Source organism: Rutilus rutilus (assembly GCF_951802725.1).
Source record: "Rutilus rutilus genome assembly, chromosome: 2".
Classification (NCBI taxonomy): domain Eukaryota; kingdom Metazoa; phylum Chordata; class Actinopteri; order Cypriniformes; family Leuciscidae; genus Rutilus; species Rutilus rutilus.
In genome coordinates this window covers 44,641,799-44,663,802 of record NC_140210.1, presented here as the reverse complement: position 1 = coordinate 44,663,802, position 22,004 = coordinate 44,641,799, and the positions used below count along the sequence as shown (strand labels likewise).

The 22,004-nt window shown below is 38.8% G+C and overlaps 1 protein-coding gene across 1 annotated transcript in view; it reads right to left on the bottom strand.

Moving 5' to 3' along the window:
- Positions 1–640: 640 nt before the first annotated feature.
- The window catches only part of LOC311286574 (NACHT, LRR and PYD domains-containing protein 12-like), a 56,476-nt gene continuing 35,112 nt past the window's right edge, over positions 641–22,004 (bottom strand). The window contains exons 9-14 of the mRNA XM_084402790.1: positions 21,686–21,856; positions 20,184–20,354; positions 9,008–9,178; positions 6,791–6,961; positions 905–1,075; positions 641–782 (exon numbers count right to left, since the gene is read on the bottom strand). Of these exons, the coding sequence (XP_084258916.1) occupies positions 776–782; positions 905–1,075; positions 6,791–6,961; positions 9,008–9,178; positions 20,184–20,354; positions 21,686–21,856 (862 nt within the window). The 3' untranslated portion in view covers positions 641–775. The remainder of the gene's footprint in view (positions 783–904; positions 1,076–6,790; positions 6,962–9,007; positions 9,179–20,183; positions 20,355–21,685; positions 21,857–22,004) is intronic.

The following is a 22,004-nucleotide window of genomic DNA, read 5'->3' as shown; positions in this document are numbered from 1 at the left end:
TAAAACTCATCAGATGCATGTACTTTACGTCGTCTTGCGACCCTGTGAGTCACTCTTCATTTTAGAGAGTCTGACAGCAGCTGTCAATTAATCCGTCACTGCGGATCTCAGGAGCCCCGCCCTCTTTTCGTCCCCTGTCTCTCCGCTGGGCTCTGCCCACTTTTCCAGCATTTTTCAAATATTGCCAGTGGGTGGAGTCAGGCTCTGACCAGGGGTTTAGTTACCCTTTAATAAACATGCAAAATTGCTGTGAAAATACAGACCGCAAGTCAAAAGACAACGAGCGCAGCACTGAAAAGGGGCGGGGCTACATAAGGTCTATAGGCTAACTCGTGATGTGATCATGTGATGACACAAATTTGCTCCATTATATAATTTGCCTTTCAAAAACACAAAGACAGAAAAACAATGTGACAATGGTAAATACGCTTCAGATGAGCTTCATTAAAATCTCAAAGACTTTTGACAAAGAAATTAAAAGCATCATCAACATTTAAACCCTGTAAATAATCCAGTTCCCTGAAACACAGATGAATCTCAGCTCAGAAACTGCAGTTCATTACTGTTACTGTGATTGTGTTGAGCTGCTCACTTCACTAAGATGGATAATAAAAAAATAATAAAACAATTCACTAATAATAGATAAATGATAAGAAAACTTTATTAGATCTTATACAAAAAATCATGTACATTTATATACAGTAAATCCAGTAAAGGTCACATGACTTAAGTGTTGATGATCATGTCTCTATAGTGGCTCCATATTCACCATCATTTAATATCTGTCAGAAAATAAAACACAGACATTAACACATGCATTACTGACACATCTGATCAAAGGATTGACTAGTTCAAATTACATTATTATATTATATTAGGCTATATTATATGAATCAATACTTACTGCAGTGTCTCCAGTTTATGATGTGGATTATCTTTTAAAGCAGAGAGACTCTTCACACTTGCATGTTGTAGATTATTCATAGACAGATGCATTTCTCTGAGGTGTGAGTTTGATCTCAGAGCTGAAGCCAGAGCAGCACAACCTTCATCTGTGATCTTACAATCACTCAACCTGTAGAACAACACCACACTTTAATCTCTCAGTACAGCAGGTAGACAACCACAGAGAGACTGAGATATTAAATACTAATGGTATTATAGCGCGAATAGCGCGTCAGGCGCGAGTGATTTCAATGTTAAGTCAATGCAAAGACGCGTTAAGCGCGTAAAAAATTCCTGCGGCGCGAATGAGGCGTAGAACGCGGCACGGTAGACGCGAATACGCCTCATTCGCAGGTCAAGTTCACGCGAATGGCGCGAATTGAGCGTCTGGCACGAATGATTTTATTTGGTGCTTTTTTTGCATTCACGAGTTTGACGCGAATTCGTGTCTGCCGCTCAAGTTGAAAAATCTGAACTTGGGCGTCAGTTCGCGCTGCGTTAACCAATCAGGAGCCTGCTTGCTGCTGTCACGTGGTGAAGTAAAAACAAAGTAAATCTTTTAGCGCATAAAAACTTGATTTCAATATATGAGACATATTCATTTTGTATTTAATGCTATTTATTCCATAACTAAATCCAGATTATATGAAACATGTAAAGTATGTTAAGACAACCAATATTTTAGTGTATAACATAGTTCGTGTCTAGACAGTGTTGTGTGAGAAAGAAAGAAAAAAAAATCACAGGACAGGTTAATTACTTTTGGAGGCTGGCTCCATTTATCATCAATACATAAACTAGAAAAAAAAGTTTGTTGAGACAAACTTTAAGTTGGCTTGAGAAAGCCGGACCAGAGAGTTTGAAGAATTAGTTAGAAGAATAGATTAGTTAGATTAAGTAGAAAGAAAGAAAGAAAGAAAGAAAGAAAGAAAGAAAGAAAGAAAGAAAGATAGATAGATAGATAGATAAGTTAGATAGATAGATAGATAGATAGATATAGATAGATTAGTTAGAAAGAAAGAAAGATAGATTAGTTAGAAATAAAGAAAGATAGATTAGTTAGAAAAAAGAAAGAAAGATAATTTAGATAGAAAGAAAGAAAGATTAGTTAGAAAAAAGAAAGAAAGATAAATTAGTTAGAAAGAAAGAAAGATTAGTTAGAAAGAAAGATAGATTAGTTAGAAAGAAAGATAGATTAGTTAGAAAGAAAGAAAGATTAGTTAAAAAGAAAGATATATTAGTTAGAAAGAAAGAAAGATAGATTAGTTAGAAATAAAGAAAGATAGATTAGTTAGAAAAAAGAAAGATAATTTAGATAGAAAGAAAGAAAGATTAGTTAGAAAAAAGAAAGAAAGATAAAATAGAAAGAAAGAAAGAAAGATGGATTAGTTAAAAAGAAAGAAAGATGGATTAGTTAGAAAGAAAGAAAGATGGATTAGTTAAAAAGAAAGAAAGATGGATTGGTTAGTTAGAAAGAAAGATGGATTAGTTAAAAAGAAAGAAAGACTGATTAGTTAGAAAGAAAGAAAGAAAGAAAGAAAGATGGATTAGTTAGTTAAAAAGAAAGAAAGATGGATTAGTTAGAAAGAAAGATAGATTATATATAAAGAAAGAAAGATTAGTTAGAATGAAAGAAAGAAAGATATATTAGTTAGTAAGGAAGAAAGAAAGAACGATAGATTAGAAAGAAAGAAAGATTGATTAGATAGAAAGATAGATTAGATAGAAAGATAGAATAGTTAGAAAGAAAGAAAGAAATATTAGTTAGAATGAAAGAAAGAAAGATATATTAGTTTCGAAAGAAAGAAAGATGGATTAGTTAGTTAAAAAGAAAGAAAGATGGATTAGTTAGAATGAAAGAAAGAAAGATATATTAGTTTTGAAACAAAGAAATATGGATTAGTTAGTTAAAAAGAAAGAAAGATGGATTAGTTAGAAAGAAAGAAAGATAGATTAGTTAGAATGAAAGAAAGAAAGAAAGAAAGAAAGATATATTGGTTAGAAAGAAAGAAAGAAAGATAAATTAGATCGAAAGATAGATTAGTTAGAAAGAAAGATGGATTGGTTAGTTAGAAAGAAAGATGGATTAGTTAGAAAGAAAGAAAGATGGATTAGTTAAAAAAAGAAAGAAAGAAAGATAGATAGATTAGTTAGAAAGAAAGAGATTAGATAGAAAGATAGATTATTTAGAAAGAAAGAAAGAAATATAGATTAGTTAGAATGAAAGAAAGAAATATAGATTAGTTAGTTAGAAAGAAAGATGGATTAGTTAGTTAAAAAGAAAGAAAGATGGATTAGTTAGAAAGAAAGATAGATTAGATAGAAAGATAGATTAGTTAGAAAGAAAGATAGATTAGTTAGAATGAAAGAAAGATATATTAGTTATTAAGCAAGAAAGAAAGATAGATTAGAAAGAAAGATAGATTAGATAGAAAGATAGATTAGACAGAAAGATAGAATAGTTAGAAAGAAAGAAAGAAAGAAAGAAAGATAGATTAGGTAGAATGAAAGAAAGAAAGAAATATTAGTTTCGAAAGAAAGAAAGATGGACTAGTTAGTTAAAAAGAAAGAAAGATGGATTAGTTAGAAAGATAGATTAGAAAGATAGATAAGTTAGAAAGAAAGAAAGATAGATTAGTTAGAATGAAAGAAAGAAAGAAAGAAAGATATATTAGTTAGAAAGAAACAAAGAAAGATAGATTAGTTAGAAAGAAAGAAAGATTAGTTAGAATGAAAGAAATAAAGATATATTAGTTAGAAAGAAAGGTGGATTAGTTAGAAAGAAAGAAAGATGGATTAGTTAGTTAAAAAGAAAGATAGATTAGTTAGAACGAAAGATAGATTAGATAGAAGGATAAATAGATAGATTAGTTAGAAAGATAGATTAGTTAGAAAGAAAGAGATAGATAGATAGATAGATAGATAGATAGATAGAGGTTTGAAGATAGATAGATAGATAGATAGATAGATAGATAGATAGATAGATAGATAGAAAAAGTTTGAAGATAGATAGATAGATAGATAGAAAAAGTTTGAAGATAGATAGATAGATAGATAGATAGATAAAGGTTTGAAGATAGATAGATGGATAGATGGATGGATAGATAGATAGATAGATAGATAGATAGATAGAAAAGTTTGAAGATAGATAGATAGATAGATAGATAGATAGATAGATAGATAGATAGATAGATAGATAGATAGATAGATAGATAGCACTCTGCAATGTAAGTCTATGGGATTTTTATGATTTTTAATATTAATTTTTAAGAAAACTGAAATTCAAATCAGTCTGAAAAGATATAGCACACCAAGTCAGAACAGTCTGAAAGTCTGACCCGAGTTTGGAGTTTGTAGAGTTAAAGCTCTAGGAGGAGTTAGTGTCAGAAAATTTTGGGTCAGAAGAATAAGAATAATATTAAGTTGAAATACAATATCAGTAAGTTGGCTTTCTCAAGCCAACTTAATAATAATAAGTTTAAATAGGATTTCAGTAAGTTGGCTTTCCCAAGCCAACTTAATAAATGACAGATGTGGGTGAGGGCGCGGGTGATCCTCGCTCCGATGCGGGACAACAGATCCTCAAACTGGAAGCGGGACAGGCGGAAGCACTGCTGATAGCGGCCGTCATCCAGGCGCAGCTCCTGGAGCAAATGGTGAAACTCGCCAAACTCTGGAGGGTCTCGGTGGACCCAAATACGGCGACGATGATCCCTACGCCACTGTTCTGCTCTCCAGAGCAAATACAGAGCGGTGACTCTCTTGATAAATGATCGATCAACATTAGACATCTTGTAAAAAGATGGCCGCCAACGGGTTTCGAAACTTTTGCCTCTGACGTGCGTAAATTTCGCTTCAAACTTTTGTTTTTACGCGCGTCAAGAGTGAAATTGACGCACGTAAAAACAAAAATTTGAAGCGACATTTACGCGCAAATGGACACAAAGTGGTCAAGTGTATAACTAGACGTGGCAGGCGCGAATTTGACGCGCTATTCGCGTCCGGTGTGAACGCACAGTAAGGGCCAGATTTGTTAAACAGGGAAAATTATCGTGAGAGTGCAATCCCATAAAAGCACAGATGGGAGTGGAAAGTTCTGAGTTTGATCGACTGACGAAGCCGAAGTTAAAGAACAGAGACTCAGCCGGATCATTTTCATAAAGACCAACACAATCTACCAGTTAGCGTCTGGTTTCAGACCTGCTTTTTTGGGCGGTAAATAATGGCCTAACACCAGCGGTCTTATGCATAAACGTTGCATACGCACAAAAAAGCATTGAAATGTGCGTATGCAACTTCCCACGCACATATCGGGATTAATAAAAAATAAACTAGGCGTAAATGTGCGCACTGTATGGACACACTATACCTCTTTTACTGGAGTGAGTGAAGTAATGAAGTCAACAGAATTATTTAAACTGTTTTACATCTGATATACACATTTAGGTTAAATATGCCACTCTTATTAATGGAGTTAAGATCTGAAATTTAATGAAATCATTGTCCAGAAGTTACAACGTTTTTTATTAATTTAAATATAAATATTTGTAGTGAATGCGCTGCTTTTGAACACTTTTCCTGTGGCATGCTGTGTTTGAATGTTTTAGCCAGGGTCTTGCCCAACAAGATGGACCGTTTTTCTGCCTCGTTCACTAGGCCGCTTACAAGTCCTCGACCTTGGCTGTTAGGGCCCTGAACGTCTCTTCCCTCCTCTCTGCTTACCAGGCAGAGATTTTGGACGAATTAGGGCAACAGCTGGAAAAGGGAACTCTTTCTCTACCCTTGTGGAAGGAGATCCTCACGGTGAACGACCTCATCCTCCGTAACGCTCGGCAGGCCGTCCAAGCCTGTGGGCTCTCTATGGCGCTTTCTGTGGTGGGAGAGCGCGCGCTCTGGCTTAACCTGTCGGGCCTTCCTGACAGTGAGAAGCGGCGAATCGCGGGCGCGTCGGTGGAGCCCAGTCGGGCTCTCTTTGGCCCCGCCGTCGCATTGATGCAACAACGGTGTGACGACAAAAAGAAGGAGGATGAGGCCTTCAAGTTATGCCTTACCTAGGAAGGCGGCCCCACACCAGGCACCCCCTGCGCGTTTACTTAACCTACCTGCCATGGGACAAAATTTCCATCAGGGCAAGGAAAGGCCCCGCAACATGCCTCAGGCTGCAAGGTATTATGGCTTCATCCATCCAGGTTGTGCCTCTGAGACTCCTGAGAATGAGAGCGTTCATGAAATGGGTTTTGTCACTACATTTCAGCCTGACGCGCGATCTTTGCTGCTCTGTAATAGTGACGCGCGCCTGCTCGGCAGCCTTGCGCCACTGGAAGAGCGCAGACTTTTACGCACAAGGAACCCCTCTGGGGACAGTTATGATGCGGAAAGTTGTGACGTCAGATGCGTCCTTAACAGGCTGGGGTGCCACCCAGGAGGGCAGAATGGTGAACGGACTGTGGCCGAGTGAAACAGCGCTGCATTACCTCACTAGTTTCATTCGTCTAATAAACTGACCTGTGTGAGTAGTAATTCTGCACTTGCGTGTAGTTCGGTAGAATGAAATGTCCTTAATCCTTTATATCCGCGAGGCTTGCGGGACGCGCCTGTGGCGCTGATATCGGTCTCTTATTAGCAATCGCGCCCTACTTCATGCCACAGTCATGATAAAAACATCAATGTATTCACTCATCCATAAACATTATAAGATCCATCGGCTTGGCGACAAGATCCATAATTCCGCAGGAAATTTTGCATCATCAACCTACGCCTTTGTTATTGTAAGACGTTAGTGACCCTTAGTGGCGAAAAATATTACATATTGTATTTTTAAGATTAATGTAGGCTATGATCTTACGTCAGTTTCTCCAGTTTACAGTGAGGATCCTTCAGTCCATCAGAGAGCAGCTTCAGACCTTTATCTCTTATTATATTCCCGTACAGATCAAGTTCTCTGAGGTGTGAGTTTGATCTCAGAGCTGAAGCCAGAGCAGCACAACCTTCAGCTGCGATCCTACAATTACTTAACCTGTAGAAAAATGACACACACTTTAATCCATCAGTTCAGCAGGAACTACACAACCACTGTAACGGTCACCATTTCCGAGCGTTTTCCCTGGTTTCATGTCTCTTGGTTTTTGGATTTTTTGCCTGTTCCCTGCCTGTTTTGTTTGTTTGTTTGTTTGAACGGCCTACCTGTGTTTTGACCTATTGCCTGTATATTGGATTACGTGTCTGGATTGCCCCGTAATTAAAGCTGCATTTGGATCTTAACCTTCGTGTCTCGGAGCAGTTCGTAACAACCACAGAGAGACATTAAATACAAAGAGCCATATTTACTCAACAGGGCAAATTATCGTGAGAGCGCAATCCCATAAAAGTGCAGATGGGAATGGAAAGTTCTGAGTTTGATCGACTGACGAAGCGGAAGTTAAAGAACAGAGACTCAGCCAAGTCATCACCATAAAGACCAGCACAATCTACCAGTTAGCGTCTGGTTTCAGACCTGCATTTTTTGGGCGGTAAATAATGGCGCAAACAGCAGCGGCCTGATGCATAAACTTTGCATGCGCACAAAAAAGCATTGAAATGTGTACACGCCATTTCCCACGCACATATCGGGATTAATAAAAAATAAACTAGGCGTAAATATGTGCGCACCGTACGGACACTCTAGACCATGTGAACACACACTTTTACTGGAGTGAGTGAAATCATGAAGTAAACTGAATGATTTAAACTCTTTTACATCTGATATACACATTTAGGTTAAATATGCCACTCTCATTAATGGAGTTAAGCACTGAAATTGAATGAAATCATTGTCTAGAAGCTACAACATTTTTTATTAGTTTAAATAGAAATATTTGTAGTGAATGCGCTGTTTTTGAACACTTTTCCTGTGGCATGCTGTGTTTTAATGTTTTAACCAGTGAGGATTTCTTGGCGCATGATAATTGTGCGTTATATTCTGATCTAAATAGCAGATGTTCTGAGAAAATATTTTCACGCAAATAATGATCAATGATGAGCACTTGACTCCGTCTAAGCAGATTAGCAGCAACTCGGACAGTATAATGACAAGCAATGAAGGACTCGCTCGGTGATCGAACGGTCCATTGGCCGGGTTGAATAAGTGCGCTAACTCAGTGCTGTACGATCTGCTGCACGCAGATGCATCAACAGCTCGTTGGTGTCGAGCACAGACAGAGAGGAGCCTAAACATAACCACTGTCATGCTCTTCTCACTATTATGAAAAATACTATTTTATTTGAAGGATAGAATTGGAAGGAAATGGTAAGATATGCATGTTTTATTTTTAAAAACTTTTGTCAGTGACGCTGAGTTAGACAATTATTTACACTACAAAAATATGTATATAATCCCCAGGACCAGAGTTGAGAACCACTGACATAAAATGCATATAAATATTAGTCGTGTCTCTATATCTGCCAATAACATGTCTTAGTAAGATGATATTTAAATGCTTAGTTTTATGATCAAAGCTCTGTAATTTTTAAACATATAATGTAATGCAATACAATGATGATTGAGAGATAAATTAATAAACCTTCCTCAAAAGCCTGATGATCATATTTGATACATTTATGCATTTGCCAGACACTTTTATCCAAAGTGACTTACATTGCATTTCAAGTTACACATTTACATTGTTATCAGTTCTTGCTTTCCCTGGGAATCAAACCCATGACCATGGCTTTGCAAGTGCCAACGCTCTACTGTTTGAGTTGCTTCAGTCCAGAAAATTATCATCTTGAAATATTACTAACATTATAAAGGTTTTTCTTATGTTTACTTAAAAATACATAAAGATTTCACATCAAAAAGTCACATGACCCACGAGCTGAAGGGACACGTTTTTAAAAATTATACTTGCCTTTTACTTGCTAAAAAAAACTATAAACCATCAACCAGACAACAGAAGGCAAGTAGTAGATTGTGTGCAACAGGTTTTTATCATGTTGATAATTTAGATCAAATTTGATACAGTATTAATTAAAGGGTTAAAATAACATTATTCTAGTCTCAGTTAAGATTAATGTATGATCTTACCCCAGTTTCTCCAGTTTACAGTGAGGATCCTTCAGTCCATCAGAGAGCAGCGTCAGACCTTTATCTCCTAATATATTCCCAGTCAGATCCAGTTTTCTGAGGTGTGAGTTTGATCTCAGAGCTGAAGTCAGAGCAGCACAACCTTCATCTGTGATATTACACCTCCACAACCTGTAGAACAACGACACACACTTTAATCTCTTAGTTCAGCAGGAACTACACAACCACAGAGAGTGACTGAGATATTAAATACTAAGGGCCAGATTTACTAAACAGGGCAAGTTATCGAGACTCAACCGGATAATTTCCATAAAGACCAACACAATCTACCAGTTAGCTTCTGTTTTAAAGGAACATGCCGACTTTTGGGACTTTAGCTCTTTCACCGTATCCCCTAGAGTTAGATAAGTCCATACAAACCATTTTCATCTCTGTGCGTGCCGTAACTCTTGTCTGACGCACCCACCGCTAGCCTAGCTTAGCACAAAGACTGGACGTAAACAGCTCCAGCTAGCATACTGCTCCCAATAAGTGACAAAATAACACCAACATTTTCCTATTTGCATGTTGTGATTTGTATAGTCACAGCTTGTACAAATAACAAGGTCACATGAGACAGAGCCATCTTCTAACCGTATACATACTGGGACGCATACTGTATACATTTGCTCGCAGCACCAGAGAAGCCCCGTGGTGAGGAGCAGAAAGTTCACTCAGAGTTGGAGTAAATCACTCCGCCCAAGTAGCAGTGCTTCACCTTCTGAGAATATAGTTCCCAGTATGTATACGGTTAAAAGATGGCTGTCTCTCATGTGACTTTGTTATTTGTACACGCTGTGACTATACAAATCACAACATGTAAATAGGAAAATGTTGCCGTTATTTTGTCACTTATTGGGAGCAGTATGCTAGCTGGAGCCATTTACCTCCAGTCTTTGTGCTAAGCTAGGCTAGTGGTGGGTGCGTCAGACAGAGCTACGGCACACAAGGAGATGAAAAGGGTATGTATGGACAAGGGGTGTGAACCTATTCTGGTCTCACAGTTCGGTTCGATTACGATTATCATTTCATCGATTCAGTTAAATTCGATATCACGATGCATCACAATACACTGCATCCTCAATTTTCAATTTTACTTCAAAAGTGAGGCATGTGTGTGTGTGTGTGTGTGCGCGCGTGCGTGCACATGTGGTCGCCTATTCGGGAAGTCACAGTGACAGAAACAGTGAGATTCCAGTTTAAGTTTCAAGGAAGTAAAACCTGTTTATGCCATTAAGAAAATAAAATTCTGTCAAATCAATTTTGTTTTAAAGAAATGTTGATTTAAAAGCAGCGCTCATTCATCAGTGTATAATGTTACCATAGAGCGCATCAATCGTCGCCGAGTCCTCGGTTGAAGGTGACGATCATCCATTTATAATCACGTGTAACAACACAGAATAATTGTAATTTGACAATCGAGTGCGGATACTTATATCAGAGAAAATTATTGGGGCGGGTGGATGATTTGTTTTTGGCTGCGGATTCGGGTGACGTTGGAGCTCATCAGCTTACTCTAAAGCAGTCAGACTCTGCCAGGCGTTAACAGCTCGGGGTGAAAACGGCTAACATGGTTTATCAAGTTAGTGGTATTACCTCCTGCATATTCTATTTCAACGTGACATGAGCGCACACAGCACGTGTCTTCTCCAGATCGTGCTTACCAGGTTGTTCATAAATGCCGAAATGTGCCCAGATGTCGGCTTTCAAAGTAATTGGAGCATTTTTTATTTCTTGCCTCCCTCTGCCATTGTAAGCTCCCGCGACAAAGCACATATGCGACAAATGATGTCAGAAAACATTATAATCGGTTATGGTCTATGACTGAACCGATACTGAATCATCCTCGTCTGCATCGCGATGCATGGTAGAAACGATTAATTGAGACACCCCTTGTATGGACTTATCTAACTCTGGGGGATATGGTGAATAAGCTAAAGTCCCATAAAGTCGGTGTGTTCCTTTAAGACCTGCTTTTTTTGGGTGGATAAAACTTTGTGAATATAACATGTAATGTTATTTTTGTCTAAATTTATAAATATTTTATATGTATGAATATATAGCCATACTGTCACACTTGGTCTGTGTTCCTCTGTCACCAGTCACATGTCTGTCTTGTTCAGTTTTCCCACCTGTCGTTATCAGTTCAGTTAAATCTAGGGATGCGCCGATCCGATATTTTTATCGGGTATCGGGGTCGATACTGAATAAAATGCTAGATCGGGTATCGGCGACAATTGCCCCGATCTGCTAGTCGATATAACAGTTTATGGAGATGCCATGGAGACGCTGCTGTGCTGTGCACAGTGTATGACATCATACGCTAGCAACGTGCACTGTACGCAGCACATGTTAACAAGCTAACATTCGGAGTATAGAACAGCGAACAGCATGGAGCGAGCCAAAACATCTGTGATTTGGAGGTATTTCACAATAGTTATGCCAAGTTCCCACGCGGTTTGCAGAATATGCCAAGTAAATGTTCCGAGGGGTGGTGATAAAACTTTGAATTATAATACTACAAATTTAATTAAGCATTTACAGAGATTTCATCCCAAAGAGCATGCCGAGTTCAACAAGCTGAAAAAACAAAAACGCGACGGCACAAAGCAGCTAACTTTGGAGGAGACAACAGAAAAAATTCAGAAATTTCCACATGGTAGTGTGAAAGCAGCAAAAATCACTGAAAGCATACTGAATTTCATTGTTATGGATGGGCAACCGCTGTCCGTCGTTGAGAACAAGGGCTTCAGACTCCTAATAAACCATCTAGAGCCACGGTACGACATGGTGAAGCGGAAATATTTATCCGAGATTGCTCTACCTGAACTGTACCAAAAAATGTGCAAACACATATCCGAACAAATGAAAGATGTCAAAGTACTGAGTTTTACAAAAGATATCTGGAGCTCTGACGTGTCTCCCATGTCACTTTTAAGTCTAACGGCACACTGGTTGGACGTGAATTTTGTGCCAAAAAGTGCCATGTTAAATGCAACAAACTTTCGCGGGTCACACACCAGCGACGCGATTGCAGCTACTCTAAAGGAAATGCTTGACAAGTGGCAAATCCCGCTGAGCAGAGTCCACGTTTTTCTTCGAGACAACGCCAGTAACATGAAAAGAGCAATGGACGTCATGGGAGTGCGCAGTCTAGGATGCGTTGCTCACACAATGCAGCTTGTTGTTAATGAGGGACTTCTCTCACAACGCAGTGTGTAAGACTGAAAATACTGGTCTATGGGACAAAATGGCCCTGCTGGCTAATTAACATTCGACCTCCCCATATACAGCCTGACTTTCTCTCAGAAACAAAGAACTCACACAAGAACATGGTTTAATGTAAATGTTTATCATCGACTGTTATGTTTTTGGTGTCATTTGAAATGTCTCAAAGTGAGTGGTTCAGATATCTCATATCCAGATAGATAAAATAAAAGGTAATAAGGTTTATAGAAGTTTATAGATAAGGCCAGATAAGGCAACCCCCCTTCTGTGGGATAGAAGCCATTTGAGGGTGGCCTCCCCCATCATGTCACCTGGTCAGGGGGATAAAGGAAGGTGTGCTGGCTCTCTCTGGTCTCTTCTCTGGTGGACGCAGACTGGTTAGGTGCTCTCTCTCTCTCTCTCTCTCTCTCTCTCTCTCTCTCTCTCTCTCAGGTACAAGCTGGGTAAGATTCTTTGGTGTAACCATTGTATAATCATGTTCTAGATATTTGAATTGATTGTGGAATTGATCTCTGATATCTGAAATATTAAACTGTTACATGGGATTATTCTAAATGATTTTGACATTGCTCATTTAATGGTTAAAAGGAATAGTCAAACATTCGCTCACTTTTAGTGAGGCACAGATATTATTAAAACCTTTCATTTATGGAGTCAGATGAATTAACGAGTAAATATATGATTAATATATTACAAATTTAACCAACCAATACTTTGCATGAGAAAAGGACAGTAACACGTGATACCTTCCGCGCTGGTCGGACGCCGGACTTTGGGCCGATTTAGCGCGAGTTTACACAGTGTGAGTGATGCTGTTGCAGGTGGGAGACACATAGTTGGACATTTTAAACACTCTCCACTTGCATATTCCCGATTGCAAGATATACAGTTCGAAATGAACATGGAACCAAAACGCCTCCAACAAGACGTGCGAACGAGGTGGAATAGCACCTATTTCATGATAGAGAGTCTGCTGGAACAGGAGCGAGCTCTGTCACCCTATGCTGCGGACCATGACCTACCCACAACACTCACGGCAAACCAGTGGGCCTTGCTTGAAAAAACAAAGACCTGCCTGGAACCGTTTGAGGAGTTTACAAGGAAGGTGAGCTCAGCCACTGCCTCTGCTGCTGATGTAATCTCAAGTGTCACTGTTCTCAAACGTGTCCTCTCCATGGAAACCGATGCCGACTCTGGGATTAAAACTATGAAAAAGACCCTCCTAGAAGCTATCGATAAACGCTTCAGCACAGTGGAAGATGAACCTTTGTTTGCACTTTCAACCCTCCTGGACCCAAGATACAAAGACAGGTAAGACTGTAAACAATTAATAATTTTAATAATAATTTGACACAAAATATTGAGTTTTTAAAGGAGTTTATTGATTTAAAAACGGTTTGTATTGCTTCCGCTAAAGAAAATAGTCCGTTCTGTCTCTACGGTTAGAATCCTGCGTCCATAGCAACACTCTGTTTTTCATGGCAACGGTGTGTTATACTTAGCAGCAGTTATCAAGAAATAACACACCGCATTCAACATTAGAATTCAACCAAGCCATGTAAAAAATAAATATATATTCAGATGCCATATGTGTAGCTGACTGTAACGCAGTTCAGATGTTATGGGAAGGAGGCGAACATTTAAACATTTAAAATAAAAATAAATAAAACACATACAAAAATGAAAGTATAAGCCAGCAGCCCCTCGCGGACGACTGCTGGCCACAGAAACGAAACACAACATAAAATCAGGCCTGCTGTTCCTCTCTCGTCCTTCACCGTCGTAGCTCCTCCTTTTATGCTTCCGCTCCTCCGTGAGAGATAAGTATGCAGTAAATGACTAAAGTAATTTTTGAGACTTAGTTATTGAGCTGCATTTATTATTTTCTTTGTTTTTCATGTCATCATGCCATGATGTAAAATTACTTTTAATAGAACTGAGAATATGAATATTGAACAACATAGTACATGTGCACTATAGATTAACTTTGATGTCAGATTTAAAGGATAAATGTGCTACCATCTGGTTGGTATGATGTACTATGTAACTTATGTATGTATGTATCTTTTTCAGATTCTTTACCAGTGCAGAGTCTGCAAAGCATGGTAAAGATGCACTGGCCAAAAAACTGAAGGAAGACTTGAGGACCACCACAGGTGATGAGGAAGAGGCATCAGACATTTCAGAGCCACCAGAAAAAGCCTCCCGGGCAGAACTTGAAGCAGCAGTAGCTCCATGCAGAAGTAAGAGCAGCAGTAGCTTCATGAAAGAATTTGATAGAATTCGGGAGGAGCGTGAGGAACCTGGTGGTGCAGCAAGCTGCTCCAGCACTGCTGTCCAAATGCATGGATTTTTTTACAGAGGAAACAATCCTTGTCACACACGACCCATACAAATACTTGGAAGTCAACCGCCAGCGCTTTCCTGGCCTTGCTGTCGCTGCCTTGAATTACCTCTGTGCACCCTGCACTAGCGTAGAAAGCGAGAGGCTCTTCAGCACAGTGTCCTGTATCTTGGATGAAAAGCGAAACAGACTGACAGCTGAGCAGAGATGCTTGCTTTCCTATGCAAGAACCTGCCAGTGATGCTCAAGACTGAGATTGATATGTTAAATTGTTAAACACAACAGGATGTTAAATTTCAGTTTGTAGAGAAGCTAGTGTTTTATTTATCTGTTTCTGTGTTGGATGTTAAATATTATTTCCACTAAAGCATTGAAAAGAGCTGAATCCTGTTATTTTTAATATCTTAAGCAGTAAAGCTATTGCTTTTTTGCTAAATTTCAGCTGTTTTATTGTTTATTGTGCATTGATTTTGAAGTTATATTTGCACTAACTTTGCACTAACTAAACAGTTATAAAGAGATTTTGTTTCTATTTATTTATTTTGTGCACATTTACCAAGCTAGAGAAGCTGTTGTTTTATTCAGCTGCTTTTGTTTTGGATGCTTAATTCCTATTTGCAGTGCAAATAGCATCCATTAAGCATCATGTGCAAATTTTGCACTTTAATTTTGAATGTCAAGTTTAAGCTACTGAACTTATTTTATTTTGCACTTGTTGCTCTGGTGCTGGTTTAATAAATAAATCACTAAACTTGTGAATACATTGTTTGTCATGTTGTTTTACAAGGCAAAAAAAATATTGTTTAAGTCAAGCCTGATATCTTGCAAAGTAATGCATACAGCTTATTAAGTAATTCAGCACTTTTAACATTTTACCTTTGTATCGGATCGGTACTCAGTATCGGCCAATACTGAATTGCAGGTATCGGAATCGGTATCGGAAACAAAAAAGGTGGATCTGAGCATCCCTAGTTAAATCACCTGTGTCCAGTTAATTATCATCATCTGTCTCACCTGTTTCTGTTCATTAAGCCTGGAACACACCAAGCCGATGCCGACGAACTAGCGCTGATGAAAGCCGACTGTGTTGTCGCCTCGTGTCGGGATAAAAATCTGCACTTGAACACACCGAGAGAACTACAGCCGACTGTTAGCTAAAAAGCACATTCTGCACCTGTGTGTAAACGAGACAACTGTCTATTTCTGCAGATATATTCGTCTATATTCGTCATTCAAAAAGGGAAACCGACACTGCCAGCTGCAGATACACAAACCATAAACAAAGCAGTGCATGCTTACCGTTTTGAATATCAATCCTGCTAAACACTTTCTTTATTCCACTCCGCTCATGTTCATATTGAAATATTCACCAATGAACACTCAGGTAAGATGACGTAACATTAGAACAGCCTGTCTGTCCCGTTTTGACTTCTTTGCTTGCTGTTTTGTTATTATTCTTGTGCACTGATTCGTTCATTAAGCTCAACAGCCAATCAGAGTTCCCTCTTTCACAGACGGCCCGACACCCAATTCAACATGTTGAATCTGCCGAAAAAAAGCCGACGAGGACCAATTTCAGCCGACGATGCGGAACACACTGAGGAAACTTAGTCAGCCGACGCACAAAAACTGCCCTACGGCCAACCGTCGGCTTGGTGTGTTCCAGGCTTTAGTGTTAGTATTTAGTTCCCTTCAGTTCAGTTAGTCTTTGTCTTTAGTTGTCGTCGTATACTCGTGTTTTGAGTGTATACCCTGCCTGTCTGTACCTTTGGAAGTATATCGTTGATTAAACTCTTACATTGGAGCCTTCAGCCTTATCGTCTTCGTCTGCCTGCATTTCACAACCCGTGACAGAACTACAGACTGCCCGTAATGGATGATGGGGTTAGAATAATCATCCTTGCTCAGGAAAGCAAAGATTTTTTGTTTTTTTCAAGGGACTTTGTAAAAATTGCTCTCACCAGCAACCTGGATGTTGAGAGCCTGAAAACTCTGTTCCGGATCGGTGCCACTTTCGACCGTCCCATGGATCTCCCTGACACCACGGGACTGAATTGGAGGGATACAGTCCTCCGTGTACATGTCCTCCGGATACATGTCTGGAGTACGTTGTGTCCCGGTCTGGAACAAAGCCAGAGCCTTCACTCTATCCACCTTTGAGGAGGTGGAGTCGCCGTGGGTCTGCCTTCCACCAACTCCACCAGGGTCGATGGATCCCCGGTCTCCGCCTCCGACCTCCTCTACTTGGACTCTGCTTCAGCCTGCCAGTACATTACCTCCACGGTGGCTCTTACCTCCCTCACCTCCGCCGTGGCCCATCAGCCCACCAGCTACGCCAGGCTCCCTTGTCCCCCCGGTTCCGCCTAGGTCATTCCTCGCCCTGCCCTCGCCTCGGGACTCCTTTTCCTCTGGCTTCGCCTCGTCCATCAATCCCACTAGCTCTGTTGGTCTCCCTCTCTCTTCACCTTGGTCCTCGGTCACTCAGGCTCCGCCGTGGTCTTCTGGATCCCCACCTGAGCCTCGGTCGCCGGAGCCGTCGATGTCGCCATGTCCTCTCAGTCCCTCAGCATTGCCTCGTCTCGTCGGTTCTACGGCTCCACCCTGGTCTCCTCAACCACCTGCCTTGCCTCCATCAGTCGGCCCCCTGGAGTCGTCAGCCCTGCCTCCACCATGGCCCCTCCCTCCATCGGCTCCGCCCTGGTCTCCTCAACCACCTGCCTCTCCTCCGTCAGTCGGCCCCCTAGAGTCGTCAGTCCTGCCTCCCCCATGGCTCCTCCCTCCATCGGCTCCGCCCTGGCCAGCAGCACAGCCTGATCCGCCTGCACTGCCTGCTCCGCCCTGGCCACCTGCTTCGTCTGCTCCGCCTTGGTCCCTCTTCGGTGTGAGGTTGCGCCTTCCGGAGGGGAGGAGTAATGTCACACTTGGTCTGTGTTCCTCTGTCACCAGTCACATGTCTGTCTTGTTCAGTTTTCCCATCTGTCGTTATCAGTTCAGTTAAATCACCTGTGTCCTGTTAATTATCATCATCTGTCTCACCTGTTTCTGTTCATTAGTGTTAGTATTTAGTTCCCCTTCAGTTCAGTTAGTCTTTGTCTTTAGTTGTCGTCGTATACTCGTTTTTGGAGTGTATACCCTGTCTGCCCTTATGAAAAAAAAGTATACTTCAAGTTAATTTTATGAAGTATACTTGAGTAATGTTCAAGTATATTTTTAAGTATACTTTATGTAGTAAGTATACTAATGTAAATATGTACTAGTAGTAAACTTGTAAGTGTACTATTTTAATACCGCTTGGGACTAAATTGGCCCACTTGAAGTATATAAAAGTATATGTTTAAGTGTACTATAAGTGTAACATTAGTAAACTTTAAGTGCACAACTAGTTCATAATTATGTTTCTCATTTGTACTGCAAGTGAACTTATGAGTGTACTAGTAGTTTACTATTTTAAATCTTGTAGCAACTTTAAAGTATACTCTCAGTAAACTACTAGTTTAGTAGTTTTATACTACAAGTTTTCTTTTAATGTACTCTCAGTAAACTACTAGTTTAGTAGTTTTATACTACAAGTTTTCTTTAAGTGAACTTAACATCATACTTATAGTTTACCATTTATATATTCGTTTTGCTCTTTTAGTGTACTCTCAGTAAACTACTAGTTTAGTAGTTTTATACTACAAGTTTTCTTTAAGTGAACTTAACATTATACTTATAGTTTACTATTTATATACAATTTTTGCACTTGCAGTAGGCCTATGTTCAAATGTTATTTTGTATAGCCTACTTAAAAAAATACCTTTAACTGTACTTTAATTTTAAAAACATTTTATTAGCTTCATGCATCATTTTTATCAACACTTGAATGTCGGTAAGTTTCATAAAGAAAGTCAACATTTTAAACAAAATAGTGGAGAAAATCACATTTTTGTTAAAGCCTTGATCAGATTCAGAACGATGATCAAACACAGATGGAGTAGATCGAGTCCAACACCCCCAACGCTTCACAGTCGTTTTCTCTTCATGGGTTATGCTTCATTTCATTTGGAAACATTAAGCAGTTTTGATTTACAAGCTGTTTAATGTTTCATGATTACATTATTTTACATTTAAGTGAGCAATCTTCTATCACTTGTTTCAGCTTCTTCTTCTCCTGTATTTTGATTCGGAGATTCTGCACTAGAAGATGTGTCATAGCGCCCCCTACCGTATAACAGTAAAAACATGGATAGCTGGAAAATTCAGTCAATGGTGGGGAAAGAGTAAAGTAGAATTAGAGTAAATTCCTATGTGCACTACCAGTGGACTAGCCTACACAAAAATTCAGATATGCAGAATTAGAAACATATCTGTTTTATATCAATATTTTAATAAATATTTTTAATAAAAGTTTCATAAGACTGTATATGAAAAACTATGTAAAAAAAAGTATATTTAATAGGCTACTCGATCAAAAGAGTTAACACAACTACAAGCCAAGTATACTTTGAATAATTAAACTTTTAAGTATATCTCGATTAAAAGATTGAGTACAAGTACTGGCCAAATATACTTGGACATTTCTCTCAGTATAAGTCAAGTACACTTAAGTGTAATTAAGTATATTTCTGAGTACATAGTACATAAAGTATATTTTTGAAAAGTATATAAAATGTAGACTGAAAGTATACTTTCTTATTTTTAGTTGAAAAGAAGTATAGTAATAGAACACTTGAATAAACTTATTTTCCATGCTTATTTTATTTTATTTTACTCTATAAACTATTCCACCCGAAAGTTTGTTACTATATAAACCTGAACATGTTAGTTTATAAGACGGTGTGTAATAGTATGTTTTTAAAAAAAGTATTTAATAAGCTACTCAATCAAAATAGTAAACATGTACAAGCCAAGAATACTTAGAATACTTAATTATACTTTTAAGTATATCTCGATCAACAAGTAGAGGCCAAATATACTGAGACTTTTCTGTCAGTATAAGTCAAGTATACTTAAGTGAAATTTGAAGTATATTTCTGAGAAGTACATAAAAAGTAGACTGAAAGTATACTTCCTTATTTTTTTGTTTAAAAGAAGTATACTAATAGCACACTTGAATAAACTTCTTTTTCGTAAGGGTGTCTGTACCTTTGGAAGTATATCTGTGATTAAACTCTTACATTGGAGCCTTCAGCCTTATCGTCTTCGTCTGCCTGCACTCACAACCCGTGACACATAAATGGTCAATGCATATATTGCAGTATATTGAAAATATAAGCACTAGTTTCCCATATATGGAAATGTATTATGTAATATATATCGCATTATATTTTGCAGTATTTTCCCATATATTTTTGTTCTGTAAGGGTATTTACACTGCAAAAAATAAAAAACCTGGGCCCAGAGTTGATATAACTGACATAAAATGCATATAAATATCAGTCGTCACTCTATATCTGCCAATAACATGTCTTAGTAAGATGGTATTTAAATGCTTAGTTTTATGATCAAAGCTCTGTAATTTTAATGTTTTAATTGGGTTAAAATAACATTATTCTTGTCTCAGTTAAGATTAATGTATGATCTTACCACAGTTTCTTCAGTTTACAGTGAGGATCCTTCAGTCCATCAGAGAGCTGCTTCAGACCTTTACCTCCTATTAAATTATCAGTCAGATCCAGTTCTCTGAGGTGTGAGTTTGATCTCAGAACTGAAATCAGAGCAGCACAACCTTCAGCTGTGATCTCACAATCACACAACCTGCAGAACAACGACACACACTTTAATCTCTCAGTTCAGCAGGAACTACACAATCACAGATACCCCTTTTCCACCAAGGCAGTGCTGGTGCCGGTTCGGAGCCGGTGCCTAATCGCGAACCAGTTCTTTGTGTTTCGACAGCCAAAGAACCGCTTCTCGGCCAGGAAAATTGGTTCCAAAGCGGCACCAACTCTTTGCTGGACTAGAACCGTTCTTTTACCAGGTCATGTTTACGTCGGGGGCTGGGGGCGGGGTTATTGTCGAACTTCTTCTCGAACGTAACCTCCATCTATAATAATCCAGACGAGCACCACAAATGTGTTCTAAACGTCTTCTTCTGACCCCAATATAGGATCGCAAAGCCAGGAGAAGCATTTGCAGAAAGACGATGTAGTCTGCCATTGTAATTGTTATGCTTGAATTTGGCGCAAGTGTTTCTGGAAAGCTAAGACGTAGCCAATGGCAACGTACACAGTGATGTAACGACGTCGTTCGCTGGGCTCTCTAGTCAGTGGAAAAACAAACAGGTTCTGAAAAGGATCGCAAGTTGAACCAACTTTGAACCAGCACCAGTTCTTTTTAGGTGGAAAAGGGGTAAGAGAGACTGAGATATTAAATACTAAGGGCCCGATTTACTCAACAGGGCAAATTATCGTGAGAGCGCAATCCCATAAAAGCGCCGATGGGAGTGGAAAGTTCTGAGTTTGATTGACTGACGAAGCGGAAGTTAAAGAACAGAGACTCAGCCGGATCATTTCCATAAAGACCAACACAATCTTCCAGTTAGCGTCTGGTTCCAGACCTGCTGTTTTTGGGTGGATAAAACTTTGTGAATATTACATGTAATGCTATTTTTGTCTTCATTTATAAATATTTTTTATGTATGAATATATAGCCATACATGGTCAATGCATATATTGCAGTATATTGAAAATATAAGCACTAGTAGTTTCCCATATATGGAAATGTATTATGTAATATATCGCATTATATTTTGCAGTATTTTCCCATATATTTTTGTTCCATAAGGGTATTTACACTGCAAAAAACAAAACAAAAACAAACAGGACCAGAGTTGAGAACCACTGACATAAAATGCATATAAATATCAGTCGTCACTCTATATCTGCCAATAACATGTCTTAGTAAGATGATTTAAGGATTTTTAAGACGTGAAGAAATCAAAATTAATACCTAGTATTATATTTAATTATATCTAAATATTTAAATACTTAGTTGATCAAAGCTCTGTAATTTTAAAACATGTAATGTTTTACTTGGGTTAAAATAACATTATTCTAGTCTTAGTTGAGATTAATGTATGATCTTACGTCAGTTTCTCCAGTTTATAGTGAGGATCCTTCAGTCCATCAGAGAGCAGCGTCAGACCTTTATCTCCTATTATATTCCCAGTCAGATCCAGTTCTCTGAGGAGTGAGTTTGATCTCAGAGCTGAAGTCAGAGCAGCACAACCTTCAGCTGTGATCTCACACCAATTCAACCTGTAAAACAACGACACACACTTTATTCTCTCAGTTTAGCAGGAACTACACAGCCACAGAGAGAGACCTGAGATATTAAAGGATAACTGTCGCCAAAATGCAACCTAGGGTCTTTTTGTTAATCTACCCGAGGCAAACTTTCGTTTAA